General features: G+C 48.8%; 1 protein-coding gene across 1 annotated transcript in view; it reads right to left on the bottom strand.

Annotated features, from left to right (window-relative positions):
- Positions 1 to 18,152, bottom strand: part of ELP3 (elongator acetyltransferase complex subunit 3) — a 125,158-nt gene that overhangs the window by 31,881 nt on the left and 75,125 nt on the right. Inside the window, exons 10-12 of the mRNA XM_079968755.1 lie at positions 17,876 to 18,069; positions 5,684 to 5,774; positions 1,704 to 1,769 (exon numbers count right to left, since the gene is read on the bottom strand). Coding sequence (XP_079824881.1) covers positions 1,704 to 1,769; positions 5,684 to 5,774; positions 17,876 to 18,069 — 351 coding nt within the window. The remainder of the gene's footprint in view (positions 1 to 1,703; positions 1,770 to 5,683; positions 5,775 to 17,875; positions 18,070 to 18,152) is intronic.

Raw genomic sequence — 18,152 nt, 5'->3', positions numbered from 1 at the left:
CGTTCGTCCGCCTCGCTGCAGATGGATTTTCAGCAGCATCAGATAAGAGCTGAAGGTGAGATTATTGTGTTTTCACACAAGGGAAGCTGGTGTTGGGACTTTAAATGAGAAAGCATTTGTAGAAATCACACACCCAGGCTTCCCAAAGACCCTTGGCAGGTCAGGCATACAGGGAAAAACGTCCTGAACATTGCCAACATTAAGAGAGAGAGAGAAGGAAAAACAACAACAGAAGGATCCAGACCATAAGTCCCTTCATGGCCTGCCAGGATCACTTATGCTCGATCAATCTTGCACAACTCTGTACCCTCCAGATGTTTTGACTGATTGATCTGAATTTATTTCACCTGTTTCTATGCCACTTTCCACTCAGACGAAGCCCAAAGCTGCTTACTGTATTTTAATATTTTGTTGGAAGCTGCCCAGAGTGTCTGGGGAAGGCCAGCCAGATGGGCGGGGTATAAATAATAAATTATTATTATTATTACAATCAATGATCAGCAGCAATATAATGAGACACCCCAAGTACAGCCTAAATCATGGGTTGGCAAACTAAGGCCCGGGGGCCGGATCCGGCCCAACTGCCTTCTGGATCCGACCTGCAGACGGTCCGGGAATCGCTGTGTGGATCGGTGTGGGGATTCTGTTCGTTTGGGCTGCGCCATTTTTTTCCTGCGCCATTCCACACACCCCCCCCCCACTGTGGCGGCATCTCCTTCCTCTCTCCTCCCGGCTTCTCCCCGCCCTGCCTAGAGGAGGAAGGGGGCTGGGCTTTGTTGAGCCCCTCTCCAGATGTCAAGTCCTGCAGGGCCCTAGTCTCTTGTGACAGAGAGTTCCACCAGATTGGGGCCACGGCCAAAAAAGCCCTGGCTCTGGTTGAGGCCAGCCGAACCTCTTATGTCACTGCTCCAGGCTAAATACACCCAACTCCCTCAACTGTTCCTCACAAGGCTTGGTTTCCAGACCTTTGATCCACTCTCTGCACAGTTTCCAGCTTGTCAAGACCTTTCTTAAACTGTGGCACAGTCTGACCCCCTCCTTCGGCAATCCTCATAGAACTCTAGCCCAATGGTTGCCATTAATTTGACTCTGAACTGATTTTTGGAATGAATTGATTTTAGAACGTATTTCAATTAAATGATTATGATTTTATGTAAACTGTGTTATTTTTACTGTTGTTAGCCGCCCTGAGCCCGGCTTCGGCTGGGGAGGGCGGGATATCAATAAATTATGATGATGATGATGATGATGATGATGATGATGTCATCTACTAATATCTGAAGGACTGTCACGTGGAAGATGGCACAAACTTGTTTTTTCCTGCTCCAGGGGTAGGTGAATGGATTCAAATGACAAGAAAGAAGAACACAACTAAACTTTTGGAAGTACTTTCTGGTGGTAGGAGCTGTTTGGTGGTGGGGACGCACTTTCTCAGGAGGCGGGGGACTCTCCTGCATTGGCAGCTTTTAAGCAGAGGCTGGATGGTCCATCTATCAGGGAGACTTTAGCTGCGATTCCTCCACTGCAGGGGGTTGGACTAGATGACCCTCGGGGTCCCTTCCAACACTACAATTTTATGATTCTTCCTCTCTTGGTCTCCCTGTCTCAGTGTTCACAAAAAAATAATTTTGATGTGGTTTTATGAAAAATCACACATATACACACACATGGAGCGAGGCCCGCTGAGAAGGAACAAGTCTTACCTGATAAGGTCTCACTTTGTGATGAATCTCTTGAATTCCGACCTCTCTTGTCCTCACATCGCGACACTAGGTGGGGGGAAAGGAGAGAGGCAGGTGGAAATTATGCAAGGGAGAGACAGACAGGATAAGGGACACTGCCTTCCCCATAATCACCCCCAGAGTTAAAATGAAGTTGGGATAGAGTTCTTAACCCGATCATTTCAAACGGGGAGGCTTCAAAATAAAAATGCTCACCGATCCGTCCCTAATGAATCTCTGGGAAAAACAAAAGCCCAATCCTTGGCGTTTTAAGATGCAAAAAAGGACATACTGATTGGCATCGGTTTCACTGAGCAAATATGCATCTCAGGAGGAAATGTGCCATTTGATGTAAAGCGCCAAGGCACAGAATGAGGTGCTAACTCTCACTGTGTTCCATGCTGGAGAGATATGGAATTGGAAGGGGGAGCAGTAATATAATGTTCTGCAGAGAAACTCTTGAGCAAGTTCCTTCGGAATGCAGGAGGAGGCTATTAATGACAATTTCTAGGCGCAGAAATCTGATGTGAATACAGTGGTACCTCGGGTTACATACGCTTCAGGTTACATACGCTTCAGGTTACAGACTCCGCTAACCCAGAAATAGTACCTCGGGTTAAGAACTTTGCTTCAGGATGAGAACAGAAATTGTGCTCCGGCGGTGCGTCAGCAGCAGGAGGCTCCATTAGCTAAAGTGGTGCTTCAGGTTAAGAACAGTTTCAGGTTAAGTACGGACCTCCGGAACAAATTAAGTACTTAACCCGAGGTACCACTGTAATAGGGAGGACATCAAAGGAGTCCCCTATCTAGAACACCTTGACCTTGACCTATCAGGCAAGGCAAACCACCTGTCCGTGGTACCTTGACCTGTGACATCTTCAAACTATTCTAGACAGGCATGGACAACTCTCACCAGCCCAAACTACTGGCCATACAGCCTGGCACTGATGGCAGTTTGTGTCCGAAAACATCTGGAAGGCCACATGCTAGCCATCCTGCCCTAAAAGATAAAGTTCACAGCTTGGGAAGTCTCTTAGTTCTGGCTTTTCAGGTGATAGATTTGGGCCACAAACCACCAGCTTATCCTAGTGACACCAGCTGTGACCCTTCTGGGAGAGAGGAAGTCTGGCCACTTGTAACCTGAAGGTTTGCAGAACTTGATTCAGGTAGGCAACAGTGTTGGTCTGATGCAGTCGAAATATACCGTATTTTTCGCTCTATAAGACGCACCAGACCATGAGAGGCACCTAGTTTTTGGAGGAGGAAAACAAGAAAAAAAATATTCTGAATCTCAGAAGCCAGAACAGCAAGAGGGATCGCTGCGCAGTGAAAGCAGCAATCCCACTTGCTGTTCTGGCTTCTGGCATAGCTGCGCAGCCTGCATTCACTCCATAAGACACACACACATTTCCCCTTACTTTTTAGGAGGGAAAAAGCGAGTCTTATAGAGCAAAAAATACGGTATATACAAAAATAAAAAAAATTGTCCAGTAGCACCTTAAAGGTAAAGGGACACCTGACCATTAGGCCCAGTCGTGGCTGACTCTGGGGTTGCGGCGCTCATCTCACTTCATTGGCCGAGGGAGCCGGCGTACAGCGTCCGGGTCATGTGGCCAGCGTGACCAAGCCGCTTCTGGCGAACCAGAGCAGCGCACGGAAACACTGTTTACCTTCCCACCAGAGTGGTACCTATTTATCTACTTGCACTTTGACGTGCTTTCAGACTACTAGGTTGGCAGGAGCAGGGACCGAGCAACGGGAGCTCACCCTGTTGTGGGGATTCGAACCGCCAACCTTCTGATCGGCAAGCCCTAGGCTCTGTGGTTTAACCCACAGCGCCACCCGCGTCCCTTAGCACCTTAGAGTCCCTTAGTAGCACCTTAGAGACCAACTAAGTTTGTTCTTGGTGTAAGCTTTCGTGTGCATGCACACTTCTTCAGATACCTTGAATGCAGAACTTGAATAAGACCGCTGCAGTGCTCTGTATGTTGAGCTGCCCTTGAAAAGTGCCTAGAAGTTCCTGATGGTCCAGAACTTCACTGCAAGAGACTTGATTGGGACTGGTCCAAAGGGTCATAACATATTGGGCCAGTTCCTAACAACCTACGTGGGCTACCTGAATGTCTGGAGCAGGTCAAAGGGTAGGTTTAACCCAGCATTATCTGACCCCACATGGCTCAGGTGCTGTCTCTTGGTCACCACCCATTTCACCCCATGGGAAGGATTGGCTGTGGAACTCTTGTCTTGGAGAGCCACGCACGGGGCAAGCCTTTTATCCTTCCAGCGCCAGGCAAAAATCCTTTTCCTATTTATCCAAATTTGTTGTCTGCTTTTTTGTTTATGGCCACTGCTGTTTTCAGCTGCGCCATTATAATCTGATGACGCTCTTGTTGTTTTGTTTCTAATTGCAAGCCATTCCGAGAGCTTGACTGTGAGCCGGTGGGCAGGATATTAATCTTCATACGTACATAAATGAATGAGGAAGCGGGAGAAAATGTCTTTGCCTCCAGAAAAGCAGATGGAGTGAAACCAGTGTGCGGACGGGAGCTGTGATCTAAGGGGGTCTTCCCCAACCGGGTGCCCTCCGGAGATTTTGGACTACAATTCCCATCAGCCCCAGCCACCAGAGCTGTGTCAGGGCCCCAGGGCAGACTCTGCGATTAAGATCTCCTCTGCACTCATACACCAGTTTTGCGTTCTTGATCTGGAAGCTGCAGCGAGTGCAGAATGCTGCAGCGCAATTGCTGATGGGAGCGAGGCATTGTCAGCATACAACGCCTGTGCTCAGAGGTCTGCGCCGGCTGCCGATTTGCTACTGGGCCAGGTTCGAGGTGTTACTATGAGTATGCAAAGCCCATAGCAACTTGAGACCAGATCACCTGCGAGATCCTCTTGCCCCACATGCACCCATTCAAACCCTTCCATTTATCTGCAGAACTGGCGCAGTTACAGGTACCACGCAAGACCCGTTCTGCGTTTGCAACAACTTTTAATGTGGCAGCACCTACACTTGGGAACTCCCTGCCACTTGAAACCAAGGCAGGCGCCTTCAGTGTACTCTTTTCGGTGCCTGCAAAAAACATCCTCGTTTAGGCAAGCCTGCCCAAATGTTTTAGAAAGCTGGTGCGAGTTGTATTCTGCTCTTAGGTAAAGGGACCCCTGACCATTAGGTCCAGTCGTGGCCGACTCTGGGGTTGCGGCGCTCATCTCGCTTTATTGGCCGAGGGAGCCGGCGTACAGCATCCGGGTCATGTGGCCAGCAGGACTAAGCCGCTTCTGGTGAACCAGAGCAGCGCACGGAAACGCCGTTTACCTTCCCGCCAGAGCGGTACCTATTTATCTACTTGCACTTTGACGTGCTTTCAAACTGCTAGGTTGGCGGGAGCAGGGACTGAGCAATGGGAGCTCACCCCGTTGCGGGGATTCGAAGCACCGACCTTCTGATCGGCAAGCCCTAGGCTCTGTGGTTTAACCCACAGCGCCTCCCGTGTCCCCTATTCTGCTTTTAGTCTACTGTTATTTTAAATTTTCAAAGTATCTTTAACTGTTATTTTTTCTTAATGACAATTTTATTGTTTCATTTTTTTCTATATTGCTTTGAGGTTCTTTTGTTTTGTTTTTATAATTGAGTGTTGTATAAATTTTAAGAAATGAACAGACGTGCATGTCTGGATTTGGTCCGTAGAGAGTTCTCTTCCAATCGTAAGAGCAACGAGCCATCAGGTGCCCCGGCTGAGTTTGAGGAGGGAGGGAAAGATGGTGTAGCACCCAAAAGACCATGCAAAATTTGGAAATGTTTCCCTGCCTCCTGTCCACAAGCTCTTGTTGGGTGGGGGGCTGTGGCTTGCGGCCCTGCTCTTGTGCCATTCCTGGGAACAAAGCAGACTTCACGTGGGAGCCAGTTCATCTCTGGAACAGGCAGGAAGGAGAAATCAGAGCTCGATTGGAACATCACATTTTACCTCCGTCCCCAGGTCTTTCATCCTGGCCAGAGCGAGTTCCCTCAAGTTACCGTGCTCTACTCCAGAGCTGACAAGGGGCATCGGAATATCTCTGAAAGCAAGACATTAAGTAAAGGATTACAAACAGGGATATACCCACAAATCATTGACATGTTTTCCACTGGCAATGGAAGTATGCCAATGAATAATAATAATAATAATAATAATAATAATAATAATTTATTTATATCCTGCCCTCCCAGCTGAAGCTGGGCTCAGAGCGGCTAAGAACAATAAAAGTAACACAGCATTCTAAAATCAATTCAAAATCAAATTAATGGCAACCATTGGGCTAGAGGTCTGTGATGATTGCCAAAGGAGGGGGTCAGGCTGTGCCCTGGCCAAAGGCCAGGTGGAACAGCTCTGTCTTGCAGACCCTGCGGAAAGATGTCAAGTCCCGCAGGGCCCTAGTCTCTTGGGACAGGGTGTTCCACCAGATCGGGGACACAGCTGAAAAAGCCCTGGCTCTGGTTGAGGCCAGCCTAACCTCCCTGTGGCCCGGGACCTCCAAGATGTTTTTGTTTGAAGACCGTAGGGTCCTCTGTGGGACATACCAGGAGAGGCGGTCCTGTAAGTACGAGGGTCCCAGGCCATATAGGGCTTTAAAGGTGCTGAGCAATACAAGTGGTTTGAGGGCATTTAGGTTACACTTGGGTCCTGCTTGCAAGCCCCCCTTTGAGCCATCTGGTTGACCACTGGCCCTGATGGACTCTAGGCACCATCAACAGAAGTACAGTGTCAGGATCAAGGGAAGTCATAGTCCCGCTCTATTCTGCCTTGGCCAGACCCCACCTGGAATCCCGTGTCCAGCTCTGGGCACTGCAATTTAAGGAAGATATTGACAAGCTGGAAAGTGTTCAGAGGAGGGTGACCAAGAGGATCGAAGAATCTGGAAACTAAGCCTTATGAGGAACGGTTGAAGGAGCTGGGTATGTTTAGCCTGGAAAAGGGGAGGCTGAGAGGGGATATGAGAGCCAGCTTCAAATATCTCAAGGGCTGCCCCATGAAAGATGGAGCAAGCTTGTTTTCTGCTGCACTGGAGGGTAGGACTCGAACCCATGGCTTCAAGTAACAAGGAAGGAGATTCTAAAAAGAAAGAGAGAAAGAGAGAGAGAGAGAGAGAGAGAGAGAGAGAGAGAGGGAGAGAAAGAAAGAAAGAAAGAAAGAAAGAAAGAAAGAAAGAAAGAAAGAAAGAAGATTCTAACTAAATATTAGGAAGAACTCTGTGACCGTCAGAGCTGTCTGACAGTGGAACGGACTCCCTTGGAAGGTCTCTCCTCCATCAAAGGTTTGTAAACAGGTGCCATCTGTCAGGGATGCCAACAACTTCCTAAGCTTGCTGGGGTCTCCTTCAACTTGTTGCATGCTTCGTTCCGTCCCAAGGACGAATCATCTACGGTATTTATCACTCCATAAGACACACTTTTTTCTTCCTAAAAAGTAAGGAGAAATGTCTGTGCGTCTTATGGAGCGAATGTGTGGTCCCTGGAGCCAAATTGCCCAGGGGCAAAAAGCAGATCGTGCTCTCTTTTTTTTAAAGTGGAAAATGGGTGTTGAAACAAAGCCACTGATCATTTGCCGATCAGGGAGAGAAATAAGGGACGCTAGAGATAAAGGAGGCTGCCTGGGATGGGCAGGTAAAGACAGCAAACTTGCAAGGGGAGGAGACAGGAAGACTAAAGCAATGAGGAGATAAATTAGAAGAAAAGGAGGAGCAAAAAACTGCTCCAGCTAAGGAAAAGACACTAAGGCAAACAAGAGGGAAGGGGGTGTTGAAAGGAAACAGCTGATCGATGGGATCGGAAGAGAGATAAGGATTGCTAGCAGAGGCTGCCTGGAAGGGGGGAGGTAAAAGCCCATGGATCCTCAGGATTTTTGCATTGGGTCACCACAAATTCACCATCAGATCACATGACTGCGGCCACAGCATGAACCACAAATACACCCACTGTTTCATTCAGAATATTTTTTTTCTTGATTTCCTCTTCTAAAAACTAGGTGCGTCTTATGGTCAGGTGCGTCTTATGGAGCAAAAAATACAGTAATTCAGGCTTCCTCAACCTCAGCCCTCCAGATGTTTTGAGACTACAATTCCCATCATCCCTGACCACTGGTCCTGCTAGCTAGGGATCATGGGAGTTGTAGGCCAAAAACATCTGGAGGGCCGAGGTTGAGGAAGCCTGAACTAATTCCTATGTTCTCTCTCGATACAGCATTGGCTTGGGGTAAGTCGATTTTACTTCTGATTCACACCAGACTCCGTGGAAGAAAGGTACAGATCTATGGCGCTCTAGAATCAAGACGGACACAGACAAACCTCCCACTTGTTATCCAAACCTGTGGACGTTCTCTTTTCTTCCTACTTGTAAAGCTCTCTTAAGTGGATCATTGTCTGGGGGACAGCGTGACAATTGGCAAACGGACCCTCTACAAAAGGACAGTCAGCAGAGACTGATGGAAAAGTTGAGGGAAACAGCCAGTCGCAGGCAAATCGTTAGCTTAATCGCTTTGGGGCAGTGGTAGTGATAATTTAGGCCTCGCAGATGTTGTAGGTCTGGAAGAAGAGAACATTTGAGGCTGCCGGGGGGACGGGGGCGGGACTCAGCACCACTTCTGGCTGTTCGCAAGGAATCAGGCCCAGTGGTCCAACAGTGACCAGCCAGATGCCTATGGGAAGCAGTGAAGGAATGGGTTTCCCAAACCCAAAACTGACTGTGCAGGCAGTTTGAAACTGCACCAAAATCCCTATTTTTCCTTAGCTAAAATCCATTAACTTGAGCTTAAGTTAAGCTTAAGTACAAGGGCATTCCTCCTCTCCTGTTGTTTCCAACAACTGGTCTGCTGACTTCAGAGGCATTCTGCCTGCGGGGAAACCTGTCCGTGTGCATACAAGGGAGGCAGGACAGAGCCATTCCCTCTCCTCCTCCAGGAATCTGTCTAATCCAACTCCCTTCTCTTGCGGGGGCCCAATTAGTGCCATTGCCTTCCATTAAGAGTTTGGGTGTAATCCTTGACGCCTCCCTTTCCATGGAGGCGCAAGTTACAGCAACAGCCAAGGTGACATTTTTCCACCTTCGCCGCATCAAGCAGTTGGTCCCTTACCTTTCCCGCCCCACCCTGGCCACAGTGATCCATGCAACGGTCACCTCCAGGCTTGACTACTGTAATTCGCTCTACGTGGGGCTGCCCTTGAAGCTGTCCCAGAAACTCCAGCGGGTGCAGAATGCTGCAGCGAGGCTCCTCACGGGGTCTCTGCCATGGGAGCATATTCACCCAGTGCTTTTCAAGCTGCACTGGCTCCCGGTGGAGTACAGGGTCAGGTTTAAGGTGCTGGTTTTGACCTTTAAAGCCCTTCACGGCCTAGGACCCTTGTACCTACAGGACCGCTTCTCCCAGTATGCCCCACGGAGGACCTTAAGGTCCATAAATAGCAGCACCCTAGAGGTACCAGGCCCTAAGGAAGTCAGATTAGCCTCAACCAGGGCCTTTTCAACACTGGCCCCGGCCTGGTGGAACGCTCTGCCTCATGAGACCAGGGCCCTGCAAGATCTGATTTCTTTCCGCAGGGTCTGTAAGACAGAGTTGTTCCGCCTAGCCTTTGGCTTGGAATCAATTTGATTCCCTTCCCCTCTTTCTTTTTTCCTTTCTCCTCTTGTGTTGGAACTCTTATTTGGGGACTTCCCTGGCTTTTTTCTGGCCCATGTAGGACCAGTCTGGAAATTTAGCCTTGGTGAAGACTTGATGTTTTCATCCCCCCCCCCCCCCGAACAAGAAGAAGAAGAAGAAGAGTTTGGGTTTGATATCCCGCCTTTCACTCCCTTTAAGGAGTCTCAAAGTGGCTAACAATCTCCTATCCCTTCCTCCCCACAACAAACACTCTGTGAGGTGAGTGGGGCTGAGAGACTTCAGTGAAGTGTGACTGGCCCAAGGTCACCCAGCAGCCACATGTGGAGGAGAGGAGATGCGAACCCGGTTCCCCAGATTAGGAGACTACCGCTCTTAACCACTACACCACACTGGCTCACACAAGGTTTTTGATTTGAGTTTCCATTGAAATGAGGTTGCATTTTAATGTTTTAATGCTGTATTTTAATCTTGTTTTTAAGTTGTAATTCAATCAATTTGTTTTTATATCGGTTGTTAGCCGCCATGAGCCTAGTCTTGGCTGGGCAGGGCAGGGTATAAATAAAATTTATTATTATTATTATAATCCTCTTCTAGGTTGGCAGTGATTGCCGTCTCCTGAGGAAGAGAGTTCCACGGTTTAACTATGAACTGTGTGAAGCCCTTACTTTTTCTATTCTCTTTTGAAAATTTCCAACATTCAACTTCATTGGGTGCCCACAAATTCCAGTGCTATGAGAGAGGGAGAAAGAATGTCTCCTTTTCCGATTTCTCCACGCCAGAAATAATTTTATAATCTTCTGTCACATACCCTTTTTACTCACATATTCCCCTGCCCCCAACAAAAAACCCTCTATGAAGTTCCAACTGTTGTAGCCCTTAGTTGCAGAAGAGAATTGATTTTTTTTGTCTCGCCCTTTTCTGAACCTTTTCCGACTCTGCAGCATCCTTTCCAAGGCGACGCAGGTGGAACTGTTAACAGTATTCCAAACGTGGTCACACCGTGATTTGTATAACGGCATGACGGTATTGGCAGTTTTGTTTCCAATTCCTTTCCTAATGATCCCTGACATGCAATTCACCTTCTTCGCAGAGATGCCGCACACCGGGTCGACATCTCCATCGAGCTCTGCGCCTCGGCCCCAACAGCTCACTCCAGATTTTCCACCCCCGGCTCAGACCCCGTGAACGTAATATGTGAAATTAAGATTTCACTTGAAGTTGCATTTGCTGTTTTACTGCCCATTCGCTCCATGCAGATGGGTCCTTTCGGAGCTCCTTGCGAGCCTTTTAATTTCAACCGTGCTGAACGATGTGATGTTGTCGGCAGGCTTGGCTACTCTCCTGCTCGCCCCTGACTCCAGGCCATTTGTGGAGAAGGTAAAAAGTGCAGGTCCCAATGACAACGCCAGCCCGGAGTCGCTGGCAGAGTGGCCTGCCACAGCCTGGGGTATCCAGCTGCTGCCAGACTACGACTTCCATCATCCCCAGCCCACCCAGTCACAGATGATGGGGGTTGTAGTCGAATGACTTCTGAGAGACTGAGGTTGGGGGAGGCAGATACAGAGCACTAGGCTTGATTAGAGGAAACCTGGGTTCAAACCCTGGCTTTTCCTTCAGCTACTCACACGCGCACATTAACCTACCTCACAGGGTTGTTGTGAGGTTGTTGTTGTTTAGTCATTTAGTCGTGTCCGACTCTTCGTGACCCCCTGGACCAGAGCACGCCAGGCACTCCTGTCTTCCACTGCCTCCCGCACTTTGGTCAGACTCATGCTGGTAGCTTCGAGAAGACTGTCCAACCATCTCTGTCTTCCCCTTCTCTTTGTGCCCTCCATCTTTCCCAGCATCAGGGTCTTTTCCAGGGGGTCTTCTCTTCTCATGAGGTGGCCAAAGTCTTGGAGCCTCAGCTTCAGGATCTGTCCTTCCAGTGTGGATAATATGGGCTAATTGCATCTATGCTATTCTAAGATACATATCAGTGTTTCCCAAACGTGGGTCTCTCATCAATGCCAGCCAGCTAGACTAACACTCCACAATTTGTGGGTCTGTATGTTCGGGATCGCCGAAGAATTGATACTTTTGAATTATGGTGCTGGAGGAGACTCTTGAGAGTCCCATGGACTGCAAGAAGATCAAACCTCTCCATTCTGAAGGAAATCAGCCCTGAGTGCTCACTGGAAGGACAGATCCTGAAGCTGAGGCTCCAAGACTTTGGCCACCTCATGAGAAGAGAAGACTCCCTGGAAAAGACCCTGATGTTGGGAAAGATGGAGAGCACAAGGAGAAGGGGACGACAGAGGACGAGATGGTTGGACAGTGTTCTCGAAGCTACCAGAATGAGTTTGACCAAACTGCGGGAGGCAGTGGAAGACAGGAGTGCCTGGCGTGCTCTGGTCCAGGGGGTCACGAAGAGTCAAGACACGACTAAATGACTAAACAACAACACCAACACCCTGCTTTCTCCTGTATCAACTCCGCTGCCCACCCAAACCACAAAAACTACCCTCTCCCTCGCTAATTTATTCAGCCTGTTTCCGAGAGTAAATACAACATCATCAAACCGTTAACAGGTCTCCTAACAGAAGCAATTAGAGGCAATCATCATTTCTCTGCTCAGCCTAAAATAGGAGACACCGGAGGGGAACGCGATCTCTCCGTCGTCTAGGCACGTCAGGAGCAAGGCTGTCGGAGGAGAACCCTGCTTCGTCCCAATTACCAGAGACTTCCAGAGGGTCCAGAGGCGGCTGGGTAAATCGCAATGAGGAAGCCAGCAAGAGCTTTCTGCCTCCTTGGAAGGAATACATTGCGATATCCAGTCGGGCACATCTTGCCATTTTTGGAACAGCAACACAGGGCACTAGGGTACCCCAGGACATGGCAGTAGGATCACCTGCCCTGTGCTGACAGCACAGAGGGATGAAAATTTGGGCAGTTTTGCAGGCATGACTCAAGACAGAGGAAAACCTGTTCTCCCCACATCCAATTGAGCTAAAGGCGAAAGTTTCAAGATGCTCTTTGGGAGTCCTGTCTCCCTGCAAGGTCATGTGAAGCTTAGAACGCGACAAGTTAAGATGCTGAGCTGGTCGTTATATATCTATTTTATTAGTTCACTGCTTGTACATCCCACCCTTTTCCTCCAAGCAGCTCAAGGGGGTGTATGTGGTTCTTCTCAATTAATCCCCACAACAACCTTGTGAGGTAGTCTTAGGCTGAGGGGCAGTGCGACCGGCCAAGGAGCTTCATGGCCAAGTGGAAAGGGACAGTTCTGGTTGCTTCATCTCACAGAGGATATTGTAGAGTTGGAAAAGGTTCAGAAACAGCAGCCAAACTGATCAAAGGGAGGGAGCAGCTCCCCTATGCAGAAAGCGTGAGACGTTTTAGTTTAGGGAAAAACAACAACAACAACAATTTATTTATTTATACCCCGCCCGTTTGGCTGGGTTTCCCCAGCCACTCTGGGTGGCTTCCAACAAAAGATTAAAAATCTTAAAGATTAAAAAAACCAAAAGCCTCAGCTTTTTGTAGCTGGAGTCAGTCAAGGCCCGCCCTCCCAAGCCGGGTGGAAAAAAATCTACAGGACAGGGAGCAGGACTTTTCTTCTATAAATTTCCTTCTGTTAAGAGCCAAGCCTGTTTAGGGAAGTTTTTAATATTTAATGCTGTATTGTTTTTAACACTTGATTAGCAGCCACCCAGAGTGGCTGGGGAAACTCAGCCAGATGGGCGGGGTATAAATAATAAATTATTATTATTATTATTATTATTATTATTATTATTATTATTAAACATTAAAACATCAGTCATTAAAAAGTCTCCTAAACAGGGTTGCCTTCAGATGTATTCTAAACGTCAGATAGCTGTTTATTTCTTTGACATCTGCTGGGAGGGTGCTCCACAGGGTGGGCGCCACCACCGAGAAGGCCCTCTGCCTGATGAGCAAGCAGCAACATGACAGATGTTTTAAAAATTATGTGTGGCATGGAAAAAGGCAGACAGAGAAAAGCTGTTCTCCCTCTCTCCTAAGACTAGAACTCGTAGACATCCAGTGAAGCTGAATGTCTGGAAAGAGAAGAGGAAGAATTTCTTTGCTCAACATTCTGTCGGACTGTGGAACTCCCTCTGGCTGGAGGCGGTAACAGCCACCAACCTGGATAGCTTTAAAAGAGGATTGGACAAATTCATGGAGGTTGTCGATGGCCACTAAGCCATGATGTCTATGTTCTGCCTCCAAGATAGAGACAGCAATCCTTCTGGAAACCCCAGGAGGGGGAGTTGTTCTTGGCCTCAAATCCTTCTTGCTGGTTTCTGATAATGGGCATCTGGTGGACCATTGTGAGAACAGGACGTTGGACTAGATGGGCCACTGGTCTGATCCTGCAGGGTCTCCTTAAGTGTTAATAATAATAATAATAATAATAATAATAATAATAATAATTTATTATTTATACCCCGCCCATCTGGCTGGGCTTCCCCAGCCACTCTGGGCGGCTTCCAACAAAATATTAAAATACAGAAATGCATCAAACATTAAAAGCTTCCCTAAACAGGGCTGACTTCAGATGTCTTCTAAAAGTCTGGTAGTTGTTGTTCTCCTTGACATCTGGTGGGAGGGCGTTCCACAGGGCGGGAGCCACCACCGAGAAGGCCCTCTGCCTGGTTCCCTGTAACTTGGCTTCTCGCAGTGAGGGAACTGCCAGAAGGCCCTCGGCGTTGGACCTCAGTGTCCGGGCAGACAGCTCTTCTCTGTATCCCCTAGCCTGGGTCACACTTTGTCTCAGGTGTAGAGGCCAAGCTTGGAGGATCATACCTGTTCAGACTTGCACAGCGCTCTCCTAAAAACTGTTTACTTTGATTCTGGTCACCTGATGGGCAAAGATGTATTACTAGGTAATGACATCCCTTTCTTTTGATTAACTGCCACCCTCAAGCAGGCCAGCTGTTATTAGAAACGTTTGGCTGTGACAATTACAAATTGGATATTCTTCCCTCGCTGGGTAGAAACGGGTTGGTGATAAATGCGAGGTTTAATATTGTGCAATGTTATCGGCCGGCCACTGGCGCCTTGGCTAAAGTAGGGCAACGAATTGCTTTTCTGGCTAATGAAAGTTGTTATCTGTTAAAAGGTGGGTGGGATATGAGAAGATATAAGAACGCCACAGGTGCATTTGGGACATTACGCAAGAACATAATAATAGCCTGGTGGATCAGGCCAAAGGCCTATCAAGTCCACCATCCTGTTCTCACTGTTGCCAGGCAGATGCCCCAAAGGGAAGCCTACATGCAGGTCCTGGTTTTGACCTTTAAAGCCCTATATGGCCTAGGACCAACATACAGTGGTGCCTCGCAAGACGAAAAGAATCCGTTCCGCGAGTCTCTTCGTCTAGCGGTTTTTTCATCTTGCGAAGCAAGCCCATTGACGGCTTAGCGGATTAACGCTATTAGCGGCTTAGCGGCTTTTAGCGGCTTATCGGATCAGCTGATAAGCGGCTTAGCGGCTTAGAAAAAGGGGGGGGGAGGGAAAAAAAACCCGCAGGAACTCGCAAGACATTTTCGTCTTGCAAAGCAAGCCCATAGGGAAATTCGTTTTGCGAAGCACCTCCAAAACGGAAAACCCTTTCGTCTAGCGGGTTTTCCGTCTTGCGAGGCGTTCGTCTTGCGGGACACCACTGTACCTACAGGACTGCCTCTCTGCTGGTCTGCCCCGCGGAGGACCTTAAGGTCTGCAAATGACAACACTTTGGAGATCCTGAGCCTCAAGGTGGCTAGATTAGTCTCAACTAGGGCCATGGCCTTTTCAGCACTGGCCCCAACTTGCTGGAACGCTCTGCCCACAAGAGACTAGGGCCCTGAGGGACTTGACGTCTTTCCGCAGGGCCTGCAAGACAGAGCTGTTCCGCCTGGCCTTTGGTTTGGACTCACTCTGACCCTTATGTTTCCCTCCCCTTATGGTTTTGATCTATGGGCTACTTTTAAAATGAGGCTGCATTTTAAATTGCGTTTTAACCTGTATTTTAAATTGGTTTCCCTCCTCCTATTATGTTTTTATTGTAATTTTACTGGTGTTAGCCGCTCTGAGCCTGGCTCTGGCCAGGGAAAGCGGGGTATAAATAAATTTATTATTATTATTATTATTAAACACAAGATCAACTCTCTTAAAACAAACAAATGTACTGAAACCTCAAACACTCAGTTTCATTGGATGGCCACAAGTTCAACAGTTATGAAAGAAGAGGCGGCGACTTTTCTCTGTCCACTTTCCCCAATGAAGAATTTTATAAACTCCTGTCAAGTTGCCTCTCGCTTGCATTTTCTCTACACCAAAAAGTCCCAAAAGGTTGCAACCTTTCCTCATATGGGGGTTGCTTCATACCTGTGATGCAACAGGACAGGGGGTGGTCCCCTCTATATTCCAGAGCAGACTTGGCCATCTGGTGCCCTCTAGATATTCTGGATTGCAACTCCCATCACCCTTTGCTTTGTATGCACATGTTTAGTAAAAGGTAAAGGGATGCGGGTGGTGCTGTGGGTTAAACCACAGAGCCTAGGACTTGCCAATCAGAAGGTCGGCAGTTTGAATCCCCGTGACAGGGTGAGCTCCCGTTGCTCGGTCCCTGCTCCTGCCAACCTAGCAGTTCGAAAGCACGTCAAAGTGCAAGTAGATAAATAGGTACAGCTCTGGCGAGAAGGTAAACGGCGTTTCCGTGCGCTGCTCTGGTTCGCCAGAAGCGGCTTCGTCATGCTGCCCACATGACCCGGAAGCTGTATGCCGGCTCCCTCGGCCAATAAAGCAAGATGAGTGCCGCAACTCCAGAGTCGGCCACGACTGGACCTAATGGTCAGGGGTCCCTTTACCTTTACTAAAGGACCCATGGATGGTTAAGTCCAATCCAAGGCGATTATGGAGTTGCGGTGCTCATCTCGCTTAAATCCGAGGGAGCTGGTGTTTGTCCAAAGACAGCTTTCTGGGTCATGTGGCCAGCAGGACTTAACTGCTTCTGGAGCAACGGGACACCATGGCAGAAACCAGAGCGCACGGAAACGCTGTTTACCTTCCTGCTGCCGCAGTACCTATTTATCTACTTGCACTGGTGTGCTTTTGAACTACTAGGTTGGCAGGAGCTGGGACAGAGCAACGGGAGCTCACTCTGTTGCGAGGATTCGAACCGCAGACCTTCCGATCAGCAAGCCCAAGAGGCTCAGTGGTTTAGACCATGTCCCTTCCCCAAAGTGGTAAGCACCAAGCTACCCCCTCTGCCTGCCCAGGGCCCCTCCTTTTAATGACGCTGTGTGTGTGTAATTGTGAGCACATCCCCCACATCTTATTGTAATACCTTTTCTTGGGTCCATATAATCGAAAAGGTGAATTACGGCAACACTGCCACTTTTTATCACCTCTCCCTAGTTTGGCTCCCCAGTAGGGAAGCACCTGCCCAAGAGGCCAGAGGCCACGATCTATGGTGATTCACCAAGTGGCAACGGAGTCTAGGAGCAGCACATTATTGAATCATCAAACAGCATCTGCAATTACCATGTGATTAGCCTGGCCTGTGTGCACACCCTGAATCACATGAAATAGCTCCACGTTCCTAATGAGAATTAGAAGTGGATGACAACACAGCAGGCTGGGCTGAGCTAAGCAGGCAAACGAGGATTGTCAAGAGAATGGAAGGAAGTGAGTTGGCTGGGGGGGGGGGCGCAGAAGAACAGTCTGCTGGGCCAGGCCAAAAAAAAGGCTTATCTCACCCAGCATCCTACTCTCACAATGGCCAACCAGATCCCCCAAAGGCAGGACCCAAGTCTGTGGTTTCCAGCAACTGAGATTCAGCAACTGCTGGAGGCATCTGATGGGAGGGTGTTCCACAGGGCAGGCGCCACCACGGAGAAGGCCCTCTGCCTGGTTCCCTGTAACCTCACTTCTTGCAGGGAGGGAACTGCCAGAAGGCCCTCGGAGCTGGACCTCAGTGTCCAGGCTGAACGATGGGGGTGGAGACGCTCCTTCAGGTCTACTGGGCCGAGGCCGTTTAGGGCTTTAAAGGTCAGACCAACACTTTGAATTGTGCTTGGAAACGTACTGGGAGCCAGTGTAGGTCTTTCAAGACCGGTGTTATACGGTCTCGGCGGCCACTCCCAGTGACCAGTCTAGCTGCCGCATTCTGGATTAGTTGTAGTTTCTGGGTAAGCTTTTCCAACTCTGAAATACCCTTTTTGAAGTTTGGTGACTGGAACTGTGCAGAGTATTCAAAACATGGCCATGCCTTAGATTTGTATAAGGGCATTACGACTGGGGGGATGGGGACATACAGGAGTGACTCCAGTGATTCTGAACTTCAAACCTTCAGAAAGTTTCTGTTTCACAGTAAGTAGCACCAGCGATTTTAAAAAAGGAAAAATCGAGGCCCGTACTCACCATGAATTTGTTATAGTAAGGGCCACACTTTTAACACTGGAGGACGGGAGGTGCCAGTACTGCGCACCCTTGAGTGCCCTCCCCCCCCCCAAAACACCATCTAACTGCAAGCAACTTTACCTCTGCACACGGTATACTCGCGTCCACGGGGGCACGAGAGCCAGTATCCTCGCCACCAAATCCACAAGGGTGCTCGGAGGGTAGCTCTTGTATCTCCCTGTCTTCCAGAGCTCGTACAAGCCAGTGCCACGGATCACGAGGGTCGGGTAGAGCTTCATGCCATCAGGGCGAAAGGCGGGATTCTCGAAAAACTCCTGTGGGGCGGGCGGGAGAAAAGGAGAGACACGAGATCAGAATGCAAAAGGTGCACGATGGTGCTTGAGTTCAGCAGCTCTTG

The sequence above is a fragment of the Podarcis cretensis genome (genome assembly GCF_951804945.1).
Source record: "Podarcis cretensis genome assembly, chromosome: 3".
NCBI lineage: Eukaryota > Metazoa > Chordata > Lepidosauria > Squamata > Lacertidae > Podarcis > Podarcis cretensis.
Note: the sequence above shows the minus strand (reverse complement) of the source record. Positions and strands in the feature narration are given on the sequence as shown.